This window comes from Chroicocephalus ridibundus, chromosome 23 (assembly GCF_963924245.1).
Source record: "Chroicocephalus ridibundus chromosome 23, bChrRid1.1, whole genome shotgun sequence".
NCBI classification, from domain to species: domain Eukaryota; kingdom Metazoa; phylum Chordata; class Aves; order Charadriiformes; family Laridae; genus Chroicocephalus; species Chroicocephalus ridibundus.
The window spans coordinates 5,523,593-5,536,430 of NC_086306.1; the positions used below are offsets into that span (position 1 = coordinate 5,523,593).

Here is a 12,838-nt window from a genome sequence, read left to right on the forward strand (position 1 = left end):
CTCCTGGAAAGCACTTATTGTAAATGAGATAATTTAATCAATTACGTTTCCTAATGTACTAAACCAAATGTTTCATTTTCTGCTCCTGCACATCTTAAATTATCTTCAGGTGCTTTATGAAACTTAATCATAGTTAATAGAAACTTCATTACCATCAAATGTGCTTTCAATAAATGTTGTGTAACAGTGTCAGGAGGTGGAGTGAAATATAGGCTACAATTACCACAAACATGTACCCTGTGACTGAAAGGGATAAAACCCGCAGTGCTTTAGCAGAGGCCCTACCCGCTCTGGGCTGGGCGGATGCAGTTCATTAAATAGTAATTGCTTGACTATAAATGTTTTCTTTTTTACTTTGGTTGTTTTTCACTTAGTTCCCTTCTGGGGAAAAAAAAATAGAAGCAGAAAATTACCCTGTCCCCCAAATGTGCCATGCTTTTTTCTTTAATTTTTAGTCTCCCATAAAAGGAGTTATCTATAAGAACAGACAGAAAAGGGAAGATATTAAAATTACTTTAAAAAAACCTGTTTCTAAAGAAATACTAACATCCTACATAAAAATTAAAGTCCCCTTTCTTAAGCAGTTTGTTCCATAGGAACGATGCAAAGGAGTACCATGTCACTCGTTTTACTCTTTTAAGATAAAGCTATTTAAAAATCTAAATTCTGGAAAGGCTATCCTTTTCCTCTGAACTCTCAGTATTAGTTACTTTGGGGTTTTCCATGAACGCAAGTAACTTAGAGCACTTGTAATGCTCAAAGCAGCTGGATACGAGTTACTTAGAAGGTTATTCTGTCGTGATTACTTGTCGTGACATGCCACAGAAGATGGATTTCTTCTGAAAGCTGATATTTGCATGGAAACTTTGTGATTTATTTTTTTTCCCTTCTCAGCAAGTTCTAAGCGTGTTAAAAACAGAAGCCTTTTTCTGTATGAGGTTATTTGAAAATTCAACAGAATTTTTGCAGAATTGTTTTCGGGGCTAAATAGCTGTCCCAGTAAAACTGATTTCAAAACATGTCTTTTGAGTTGAATGGAATGTTCGAATGTTGTATTTGGGCTTGACTGGGAATGCTTTGGGAACAGGGATGGAAAGGATGTTTTCTATTAAGGAAATTGGAGCCAGTTTATTTTAGGTTGGATTCGACTGTCCAACAGAAAAAAATCAGTTACGTTGCCTTATTCACGGCCAATGTCCCCAGTGCTCCAGCCCAATCAAGCGTGTGCGCGTACTCGGTTCCCTCGCCGCAGCGACTCGTGGCGTTCCCTGTATGTCGGGGAGCCGGCGGGACCCAGCTCCGCGTTCGGCAGCGGCTGCACCTAACCAGGGAGTTCAGCTGCCGGGACTTTTGTTCTCAGACGTTTCCTTTACGTAAGAAACTGGTGAGCCAGGAAAATGAGCTTTTCTGACGCTGCCCATGGGTACTCATTTCTTTCATCTCAATGGTCTGAAGTTTCGTGTTCTAAAAATTCAGCTAAAATAAAGTCATCTGACTTTATGCAGAAAAACATATGCACAACAGAAGCCTCCTCCCAAATGCTAATTAAGTGATTTCAGTAATTGGCTATTTATTAAATGCTGAATTTAACTTCCTACCCTATTTCTGTACATTGCAGTTTATTTACTGATACTGAGTATTCTGGATTTCCTAGTTATTTTTTGTCACTGTCATTTGTTAGAAATAAATGCACTTTCTGTACTAAGTGCTTGTCACTCCATAGCAGAAGCACCAGATAGCAGGATAACGGATGATGTGTAGGGTGAATACACGATTATCGCTTTCCTCTAAACTGGAGTTCGGCATTAAGGTACTAAGGACACGCTATGTGTACTTACCAAGTAATTTAATTTCATGGTACGTGGTCCCAAATCCCAGAAGATCTGGAATAGTGGGACTGGCTAATTCAATTACATCATGTTGCAGGTTTCATTTGGATTCATTCTTTCAAAGCAATGAATTCTTTTTCTCTGCTGTAAAAGTTTGAAGTCTTAGAAAACTTGGTTGTAAGCTGAATGCTCGGGTGTGATCACGGGGAAGGTTTGGTTTCCAAGCTGTTTTTAAAGACGGAAGGTGCTTGCAGGAGTCTGAGAAGGTGGGTGGGATCTCCTCAGCCCCTCCCTGAGCTGCCAGAGGATGGACTGTTCCTTCCTCTACTAAAGCTCACACAGAAAATAGAGGGGGAAAGGCGAAATCTTCAGTGAGATTTTTTCAGAGGGTTCACGACCTCCTGGATTAGCTCCAGAATTCAAACCTAAACCTTACGTGTCCCTGGAAGCTGGCAATGGATGAGACCCATGCCGGTCCCTAAAGCGGCCCTCCCTGGCTGCAGTTCTTCCGCGCTCTCGCAGTAAGGGTTGTACCACCATACCCTAGTGATCTCCACCGGGCTGGAGTGGGAATCGATGGCACACCTCGGCAAGGAGCCAAGCTGTTCAGTGGTAAGCGCTCTGCTTCTGACTGCTGCGAGTCCAACTCTCCCATTTTAAAAACACCTCTAAAGACCAGGATGCAATCCCCACATCAGTGTAAGCTCACCTGTATGGAGTGATGCATCAGGGAATTTGCTCATGCTTTCAAACGCTTGCTTTTCAGTGTTCCTTTGTGCTCCACTCTCCTGCTGTGATCTGCTCCACATTTATGTCTCAAGCTTTACCTCCCTGGCCACGTGTCTGTGCCGTCCTGTAATGCCCTGTGCTCACGGCCAGCCAGCGCCAGTCGGAATGTTTTCCTGAGTGTTGCTGACTTGGTACCTGCTTTTTCTCCCGTCAGATATTGAGACCGCCAGTGACATTGCCTTGTACTCGGGCCTGGGAGCAGCAGTCATTGCTGTAGCTGTGCTGGTGGTCGGCGTTACCCTGTACAGGCGGAGTCAGAGTGAGTACGGCGTGGATGTGATTGATTCATCTGCACTGACAGGAGGCTTCCAGACATTTAATTTTAAAACAGTCAGACAAGGTTAGTGTTGTGATTTCATTTTCTCCTCTCCAGAGCTCCTACTGCAAAGAGATGCTAAGCTGATATTCAGTGCCTGGCTGTGGGAGGGCATTCCAGCGTAATGAGCTGATTTGTAGAGCGCAGGGACCCGGGGTTAGAACCATCTCTTACTGTCTCTGCTACTGATTTGTCATCCCAACTTGGACAAATACAGCATCTTTCTTGACTGTACTCTTTAGAAATACTGTCACTGGCTTCTACTCTGACATTTGTGACTTACAAAATCCCCAAACCAACCAAAACAAATAAATCAAAACAAACCCAGAAAGCATGGCTGTAGTTCCTCCCTATTCATTTACACTTCTGTTTTCCTTACTCCAATAGAAGTGATTAGTTTTTTACTGTTAATTTGAGAAACCCAACTTTACGTATTTTTATAGGCTGCTGTTAGCATGCAAACATCCCCATGCTGAGGTCTGTGGGAAGTAAGTGTGTGTAAACAGGTACTGATTTAAAACAAAAAAAACAAAAACACCAAAAACTTCATAAAGTCAAAATAAAATAAAATATGAAAGAAGTATTTACTTTTACTAAAAGCAGCACTCAGATGTTTTCTGGAATATTTCCTTTGGACAAAAAACTAGGAGGGAATAAAAACAGTGATTACCTTAAAATAGTACGTTTTTTCAATTCTGTACTGCCATTCGAACAGAGACCTGCCTTCCTGCGGGTGGGTGGGTGTGTTGGTGGGGTGTGAAAGTATCCCCATGTCTCTTCTCTCTTCGGAAAAGTGAAATATGTTGCAGAGTTTGGTGGGGATTTTGTGTGTTGTTGTTTTTACAGTTACTTTATTTTCTGGGAGACATTCCTCACCAAGCATAAATTGCAAGAAATTGGAAAAAGGGCTTGGTAGACAAGGATGTTTGAAGGATGTTTTGCACATTCATGTAAAATTCCAAGCCTTTAATTGGCGTCCTGTAATTCCCAATGACTGCCTCGAGTAGCAACTTCTTCCTTTGTTGTTCAGTTTGCCGTAAAAGTCTTGTTTTCAGTCTGGGGAATTGTTTGTTTGACTTAACATTTCAAAAACATTAGTTCCGGACACTCTGAAAATATCTGAGCACGCCAGTTTCTCTTATGCCAGGATGCTGTTAGCTCAGTTCCAGTTCCTTTGGGCTCTCTCTCTGTGGGTTTTTAAAATACAAGCATTTGTAAACTAAACAATTCAGCTAAAAAAAAGGCCAGTTCTCTGTTCAGTTTGCTGAGAAAAGCGAACACAATACTGTCATATGGACAGTGGATTAGTGGGATCCAGATTTCATTCTTTGGCAAAATGTATTTATAACGTTAGCAACCCAACTTGCAGTCCCTTCTAGTGACCAAACTTCCAAGGATGCAATACAGATAATTCCCAGAAAATTAGTTACTTCGCGAAAAATTCTGTTTACTAAAACCCAAACAAAACAAAAAACCCAAACACAAAAACAAGCAATAAAAGACCAAACCAGCTAAAGGATTCAGGCCCTAAATCTATCCATTCCTTCACTTTTTTTCAGTCTTTTCTGAGCTAAAATGCTCATAAACGACTAACTGTGGTATTTTTCCCTGTATTACTCTTGTCCCACTTTCTTTTCAATCCAGTTTCCCTCAGGCATGAAGCCGTTGTTTTGTGTAAGCTCACAGAAGAGGTCTGCAGGAGGATGTGTCTTCACCCAGTGGGTTTTAAATTAAAAAAAAAAAAAACAAAAGGCATACACACAAACCTGAATCCAGAACAAAAACTAAGTTCCTCCTTGGATTCATGCACTCTGGAGTTGCCTGAAGTGCAGAAAACACAGTGATGAAGTACCTCTTAGATCTATTGCATCATTTCATCTGTTTTTCAACATTACCTTATGTGATTTTGAGCTCTGAGAGGCTCAGGAAGGAAGAGCGAGTCAAAAAGGAAACGGTGGGGTGGTCAGAAAGAGATTTCTGACTTACCATCTTAATACCGTGACTAACTCCCTGCTCTGCTTCGTTCTGCCAGGGAACTCGCTGCTCTTGAACTCCTCCCTGCAGCCCGACTTGACGGTGAGCAGAACGTACAGCGGCCCCATCTGCCTGCAGGACCCCATGGACAAGGAGCTAATGACGGAGTCTTCCCTCTTCAACCCCCTGTCAGACATCAAAGTCAAGGTTCAGAGTTCATTCATGGTGTCCCTAGGGGTGACAGAGAGGGCTGAGTATCACGGAAAGGGACATTCAGGAACTTTTCCTCATGGGAACAGTAGAGCGTTTGGTACAATGCAGGCTAGAAATAAGGCTACGTATATTCAGAACCTGTCTTCTATTTCAACGCGAAGTGAGCTGAAGACAACTGCCATTTTTGGACACCTGGGTGGCCGTTTAGTAGTTCCAAACACAGGTGGGTAGATCCTTTCTATTAAAAGCATATAAAATAATTTTAGATTAAACTTATTTTGCCTGATGTAGTGTTCTATGACTAAATTAAAAAAAAAAAGGGAAAGAGAAGAAAAAGTAGGGGCTCCCTTAATGCAAATTTTGGGAAGTAGAGCATGTTGCCCACACAGGAGATGACTGATCAGAACAAAGCTTGAGATGAGTAGTGAAGAGGCATTATGCCTATGTGAACTGTTATAAATTACTGCCTCTCTTGATGTCTTCAGCATGAAAGTCATATTAATCAAAGCTGTTGCTTACTTGGATCCTGATCCAAAGGAAGGGCTCCCCAGAAGGCAGTCGATACTGGATCAGCATCTTATATAATGGGGTCATATTCAAAGCAGAATCTACACGCATCGACATCTGACTGCGTTAACATTGTCAGACTTCATTATGTTATTAAAGTCTGCAGCATATAGCAAAGAGACGCCTCTGGAGAATAGCTTCCCCTCTCAATGAGAACTCTAGTGCGGCTTTCATTAGCATTTACTCCTGGCTTTCTGGTTTTCTTTATTTTAGCTTAATAGCTTGACAGATTTCCATAGTGGGGCACTTCAAAGTCAACGGGCATTTCAAGATTGGGCCATACATTGAAACATCACAGCAGAGGTGCTCAATTTGCATTGTTTACAAAGTTTTTGTGACTTCGGTGTTTTGTGAGATGTATTTTAGACTTACGACAGTGCTTGTTGAATTAGCTGAAAACATACGGCACCCAATTAGAATCAAATAAAGGATGTTAAAATCGTATTCCTGCAGGATGTTGCGCTACATCACTATGTTCATATTATGCTGAATAAATTTCCTTATGCTGGATACTTTCTTTTTCCAAATGGCAAATGTAGGAGAAATAGCCAGATACCACCATTGCTAGCAAAGCTGATACCTTTTGAACTTTGCTGATCTTTAATCAGTCTCCTTTAAATTCAACTTTGATTTCGTTTGACTGGTGTGTCCACGCTTATCTCTTAGTATCTAGTTGAACTGCATGCTGTAGAGCTTTATCCTTCATCTTTCATAAAATGGGAACTTTAAAGGTTACCATAAAAAATGTGGTCTGTATTTAATGAAGATTGATAACAGTATAAAATTCAGGAATATAATATTTAGTGTACGGAATGTATTAATTTCTTCACAGATTGTTTTTATGTTCGGGAATGAATATTCAAAGGCAGAGGCACCGAGTCAGTTAAGTCATAAATGGAGAAGTCCCTCATACTATTTAGCTTCTTTATAGAATGATGGTCCCATCAATTAGATTATTTAAATACATATTTGGTCTGCCTGCAATTTAGGTACTTCCTTCTGCCTATTTATGTAAGATCAAATTTGCCAGCCCGTCATAAATTCTGGTGCGGTCGTGTCGCTGCTCAGCTGAGGTTCTGCATTGTGTGACATACACAAAGTAAAATTTAGCAGTTTAATGTCATTGGTACCCGGTGCAAAGCATCCCTCCTAACTTCTAATTTATACTAGTGGAGTAAAAGGAAAATTGTATCACTTGGATTCAGTAGTTGTTATGTGTATGAACAAAAAGGTATGGTGATTTCCATGCAAATTCAGGTTAGTTTGGTTAGGGGGTCTCTCCATGATGAGACTCCTTGTGATCCTAGAATTACCAGATTGGATTTCAAAGTTAGAAAGGGACAAAGAAAGTTTAAACCGTGATCGTGTCTAGATGACAAGATTTGTACCACTAAGAGGCATTTTGGCAAATAACAGTGAAAGAGTCAACAACTGATTAAAACCTTTCGTAACTGGCGTGCCTGAACCACCTTCCAGAAACTGGCAAAGGCCAACTTAAAAGTTACCACAGCCACACACGTGCTTTTGACTATATTTATTATTAAAAAAAAGGAAAAGAACAATTAAATAGGGAACTCTAAAGAGATTGTTCTATTGCTGCACGTCAGGGTAACAAGACCATCAAAATGACTGGGATTACAAACCACTCTTGCTGGAAGCCTTAAAGAAACAGCCTTAAAGAAAATTCCATAATTATTCCCTTTTGTGTAAGTGGTGCAGTAGACAAAGAGTCTGTCTGTGCCCAAGGACGAAGAGAAGCCTTCAGTCACATCTGGACTATGAATCCAGGGTCACTGAGTGACACACAACAATGGGAAGCCAACTATCTAGGAGCTCTGTTGGAGCAAGAAATGTTTAGGCACGTGAGTCTACAGATTCCAGATCCAGTAAGACAGTTAAATATTAATAATCATGTGGACCATATTAATGATGTATTTTCCTTTCATCTGATAATGTTGCAGTCAGAACCCCTATCAGAGAAGCATTCTTCTGCTCTAGTAGATGTCCTTTCTAGGTCTTGTAAATCAGAGGCCAATTTCTTTGTTCTTTACATCCAGTGCCTTTCCCAAAGGTAAGTTCTGCCTTTGCTCTTTTGTAGGAGTCAGTTTGTTGATACCACACGGAGCTATTCCTGAGGAGAGCTCGTGGGAAATCTATCTTGCCATCACTCAAAAGGAGTCCAGGTAAGAAGGACATAAAAAACCACACACACCCCCAGAATCTGTGGGACTGTCTCATTTAATGGATTTCTTGTCAACACTGTCTAAGGGAACAGAATGTGGAAGAGTCACTCCATCTTCCCTGTTGCTGGTGTGACCACGCGGGTGTGCCGGGTGCTGTATCTGTAGAAATGACAGTAAAAGCGACCTCAGTGCGATGCTTCTGTGAAATCACATGGAGTTACTGCAAACGCTGTTAAAGGATGGGATGCCTCATGGAGACCAGTGTGTGCTGATGTCTGACTTCTGAGTCAATGATTTTATCTTTTGTGCTTTACAGACTTAGGTCACGCAAGTCTACTACCAGCACAGATGCTTTCATTAATTACTTGTTACAGAACCTTTGAGTCCACAGACTCTCCTAATATGCAGGCAACAGGCTAAAATTCACTGTCCAGGTCATGAGTTTGAATGACCCTGTGGGATGTAGGTACTGAATTGTTGTTACTTCATGACAGATGTTTGGTAGCCCAGATGATGCAAATAAGTGCATGCTTAGGATCATTTCTTAAATTATTTTGGTTTATTATTTTGTTTTATTTTGGCACTCCAATCAGTATTTTTGCCAAAAAAAATTTCTTTAATAACTTCCTTAGCTTTCTCAAACTATCCTTTCATAATTGACATTCCAGCAGAGCTAAGTGAATCATCTGTAGTGTATACTTTAATTGATGAATGTAGGGCTAATTTCAGAAGACACTGGTCCCGGGCGAAGAGTGGGTCACTGATGAAGCCTTGCTGTGAGTGCTTGTGAGAGCGGCAGTTTTTAGAAGTAGTCATCAAGGGCAGGTTTGTACAACTGGAGACGGGAGAGCTGCTTGTAGTTCTTTACATCAGTTATTTCTCTTCTCTCCCTCACCCTAAATATACACTCAGCTAAAAGCGCTGAAAATGGGTGGGTGTATCTGAGGAGACATGGAAAGAAGAAAATAACTGCTTATACAGTACATATTTACTTACAGAAACTTATAGCCAAATGGTTGGCGGAATTTTCCTTTAAGAACTGAAAGATATAGAACTGCCTATAAATTTTAAAGCCTAGAAATATTTTTCAAAACTTAAAATGAAATCTATCTTTTTTTCCTCCTCTGATATCTGAACTCCTTTGTGAAAACTTTCACATTCCATCCCCATCTGCTGCCGTAGGTTTTTGATCATTTCCAATGAAAGATTAAGATATGTAAAAGGAAGGAAGAAAAAAAACAACCCACCCAGCTGTTTTATCTGCAAGGGTTCTGCAGAAATGAATTAAAATAGGTTAATTAAAATCAAGCAGCAAATTTTGCCTACTGTTTGCCTTTTTTGTGGGCAGAAGCAGAGGTAGCAAACCAAACCAAAGATTATCACCGGGAGATTTTTCCTTCTTCATTTAAAGCGAAATTCTATAAAGTGAGACAAACACAAACATTCATTTATTTTTTTCCATCAAAATACTGTATTTTCCCATCAAATTACTGTATGTTGAGGCAAGATTGATATATCTTTCACCCATCTGAACTGGGCAGAAGAAGGCAGGTGTTTCTAGCGCTGCAGATTGCGCCGAGGTGCCGGGAGCCTTCTCCTCCTGCCGGGGGGAGAAGCACCAGCAGTTCGGGGTTAGTACCTGCTTTGTCCCTGCGTAAGGAAGGTGACAGAGGTACCAAACCCCGCTGCAGAACGGCTCTGCAGGCACATGGGCTGTCGTGCAGACACCCCTGAAATGCAGGTGATTGTTCAGCTGGACAGGCACGAGGCCTGGGTGTGGCAGGAGGGTAAAAGAGTGGATTTGAGAAAAAGGATAGATTTTCTTTACTTCACAAGTCAAAGATGCATCACCATTAAAAACGAAGTAGCTCGAGGAAGAAAACTTACAGACTTTTGATTTTGATGAATTTGAGGGGACAGACCTGGTTACTGATTTGTTTTCCCTTGCAACAATGGAATATTAAATATTCGCATTTGGTAATGTTTCCCATTCCCACCTTGGCTAATAAATGGCTCAGAACTGCATGAGAGTCTTAATACCATGTTAGTTATTAGACAGAAGACTTTTGCTACTTGCAACAAGTGTAAGAGTTCATCTAATTAACTGATTTCAGTTCATTTGGCATTAAATAATTCCCAGAATACCCATATGTTTGTCCAATACGTTCTACAAGGGGAACGATTCTCTAAAAGCAATTAAATAGCTCCTTTCAGCCTAGTTTGTTGTTGGTCACTCACACACATCCCTGCGCTGCACGCGGTCGGCAATTATACAGCGGGACCCTGGGAATCTGCCAGTGGCTCTGACCAGAGCCTACACCCTTTCAGTGACTGGGGCTTTATAATTTTTTTTTAATTATTATTATTTTTTTAATGTGGTGGGTGGGAGGCACTTGGTAGACGACAACCACAGTCTCCCAGTCGTCTATTGCATCAACTTTGCCAGGCTCCTACTGGGACTCTCCTACCAATATTGACGTTATTTCTTTTTGGATCTTGTATATTTGTGTTTTGTTCCACTGTTGATGCTTGCAAAATCTGAGCTATTTCTGATGGAAATCATCAGCAATAGCATAACTAAAACTCTGGATTTGCGTCTCCTAAGGGCGTTGTGCTGAAAACAAAATAACCTAGATTTTGCTCCCATTATTGAAGCTGAATTGGCAAGCTTTGTACTGGAGGCAACTTTAGCAAAATTCCACCGCCTCCTCCCCACCCTTCCCGGTGTTTAGGCGTTTGTCAGCAGCAGTCACTTGGCAAAGGACGTGTGTGTTGGGAGAGCGATAGGATAGAAACGCACCAACCAAGTTAAATGACTGAGGTTTGCGTCGCTCTCTGGAAATATGCTTTTGTTACCCCCGTCCTGCAGCTGCATCAAACCAGAGATAAGGCAGTAGAACGCACCAGCCTTTGCCGAGGCAGAGCAGAGAGGAATCAGATGAACTGAATAACTTCCTGAAAAATAAGTATGGATAAAAGTTGGCTGGAGAGTTTCTAATAATTCTGAGACATTTTTCTTTGTATTTGTAAGTAACTGGATCATTTCTTAAAGTAGCTGAAAAGGGAGGTGTTTTGGGGTAACCGCTGGAAGGTTTTATTTTTAAGGAAATGAAATAACTGTTTGTAAAGGGTAGCAGTGGTTGGTGTTCAGTGATGGTATTTTGTGCAAAACCGGTGTATTCCTAGCAATGAAGGAGCTGTGAAAAATTACTTGTTATTCACAGGCATAAGCAGAAGCAAGTAGTTTTTTGCTTGAACTGTTTGCTATTGGTTCAACAAAACTCACCGTCTCATGTGCCTGGGAAGGCGGCAAGTCCAGTGCCCTGCGGGGACACGCGGCACAGCCCCTTCCCGCCCCGTCACGCCTCGCTCGCCAAGAGGAACGGGGCGGCCGTAGTACAGCCTCTGTTCGTGCTTGGAGGGGCTTTTAGTCTAACAATCGGACAAACACTTAGAAGCACCGAGGCTTAGGGCGCATCTATTATTATGACACTTGAAAAAGAAAAAGCAGAATTGGCCTTTTTGTTAGCATGTTATGTCTGTCTCTTTCACTCCAGTTTTCATCTCACAAATACTTGCACATGTAGTCTTTAGTAACGGCTGTCACTGATGGTGTTGGAACTTTTTCAAGTCTTTAGCAAGAATGGTGTTTTTAACTGCATTTTCAGAGCACCTACTATTACAGTTATACTGCGAATGCCACCCCCAGGTGATGTTAGATGGATGTGCAAAGTCCATTTGCAGGATTGGAATCTGACGGATTTAAGTGCAGGGCTACTCGTAAGCGTGCCTGCATGAGCACTACAGTCACTTAAATGTATCATCCACATCAGTTGGGGTAACCTGGAATTTAACGGTACAGCCGTGAAGCGCCGGGCTGAGTGCGGGGTGGTTTGGGTGTTGCTGTGCTGCTAGTGCAAAGCGGCAGTGGAAGCATAGCCTCTTGAAGCAGGGATTCTCCCCTAATTTATATCTTTGTTTTATTGTTAGATCATCTCATTTATATCTCGGTTTTGGTTCTTCCTCTTATTTTTATCTTGGAAACACCATTTGCTTTAATTTTAAGAGTGAACTACATGTCCAGTAATTTAGAAGCCAAAAATTGGAGTCATAAAACCCAGATGAAGGATTACAGTGTAAATAAAGACCAGCTGCCCCCCCGCAGCCCCTAACAGGCCAGATGTTTTGCTAGCTTTAAGCCCTAAATGGTGAGTCTCAGCCCCTTTGTCGCTGGCTCTGCGCAGGTGTTTATTGTGAGAGGTAAGGAAAACTAATTTATGTGGAACAGGGTTAAATTTAGGTTTGAATAAAAAAGAAGGTTCTTGTCAGATACTTCCATCTTTATAATTTAGCAAGCTGTTAATTTAACCAAACATCGGTGATTACATTCAGATTAGATGAATCCCTAGACTTCACTCGTGCTGATGGGACTCCTTGGGCTGTGCTGGAGCCACGTGCACAGATCTGCTTTGCAGAGTTCTGAATTTAAGCAAAGAAGTCCTGTCCCTGATGTCTGCTCTACGTTACCTAGCCTGTTCGTTCCGCAGAACAGAAATGTGCTTTCAAACCAGGGAGATTACACACAATCTGGAAAAATTTATGAGACTGTGTTTTTAAACCATAATTTGTTTTATCTTCACTACTGTGAAAATATTGTTGATGACAGTCTTTGAAGGCAGAATTAGATGGTAATACTACCAGCTGGTGCATAAAGCAAGGCTTACTTGTGTGGAGTAATTTTAGTGTTTTATTTGGTTTAAGCAAATTGAAATGTGTTTTAAAGACCAAAATCCTAAACTGACCAGCCAAGGATTTGAGTAGATGTGGCTTAATAGTTTTGTTTCATCCCCAGCTACTGCTTATACATGGAAATTAGCACAGTAATGGGCTTGCTTACCCTTTTCTGTAACAGATGAGTGAGGTACTTATATTTTAACGAAAATTTGTTCTAAAACTTGCAATTAAAG

General features: G+C 41.2%; 1 protein-coding gene across 3 annotated transcripts in view; it reads left to right on the plus strand.

Moving 5' to 3' along the window:
* Positions 1-12,838, plus strand: part of UNC5D (unc-5 netrin receptor D) — a 146,290-nt gene that overhangs the window by 111,545 nt on the left and 21,907 nt on the right. For 2 of the 3 annotated variants that reach the window (XM_063358563.1, XM_063358564.1), the window contains 3 exons: positions 2,773-2,958; positions 4,967-5,344; positions 7,787-7,871. In XM_063358563.1, coding sequence (XP_063214633.1) covers positions 2,773-2,958; positions 4,967-5,344; positions 7,787-7,871 — 649 coding nt within the window. The remainder of the gene's footprint in view (positions 1-2,772; positions 2,959-4,966; positions 5,345-7,786; positions 7,872-12,838) is intronic. The other variant, XM_063358565.1, reaches the window with a different exon arrangement.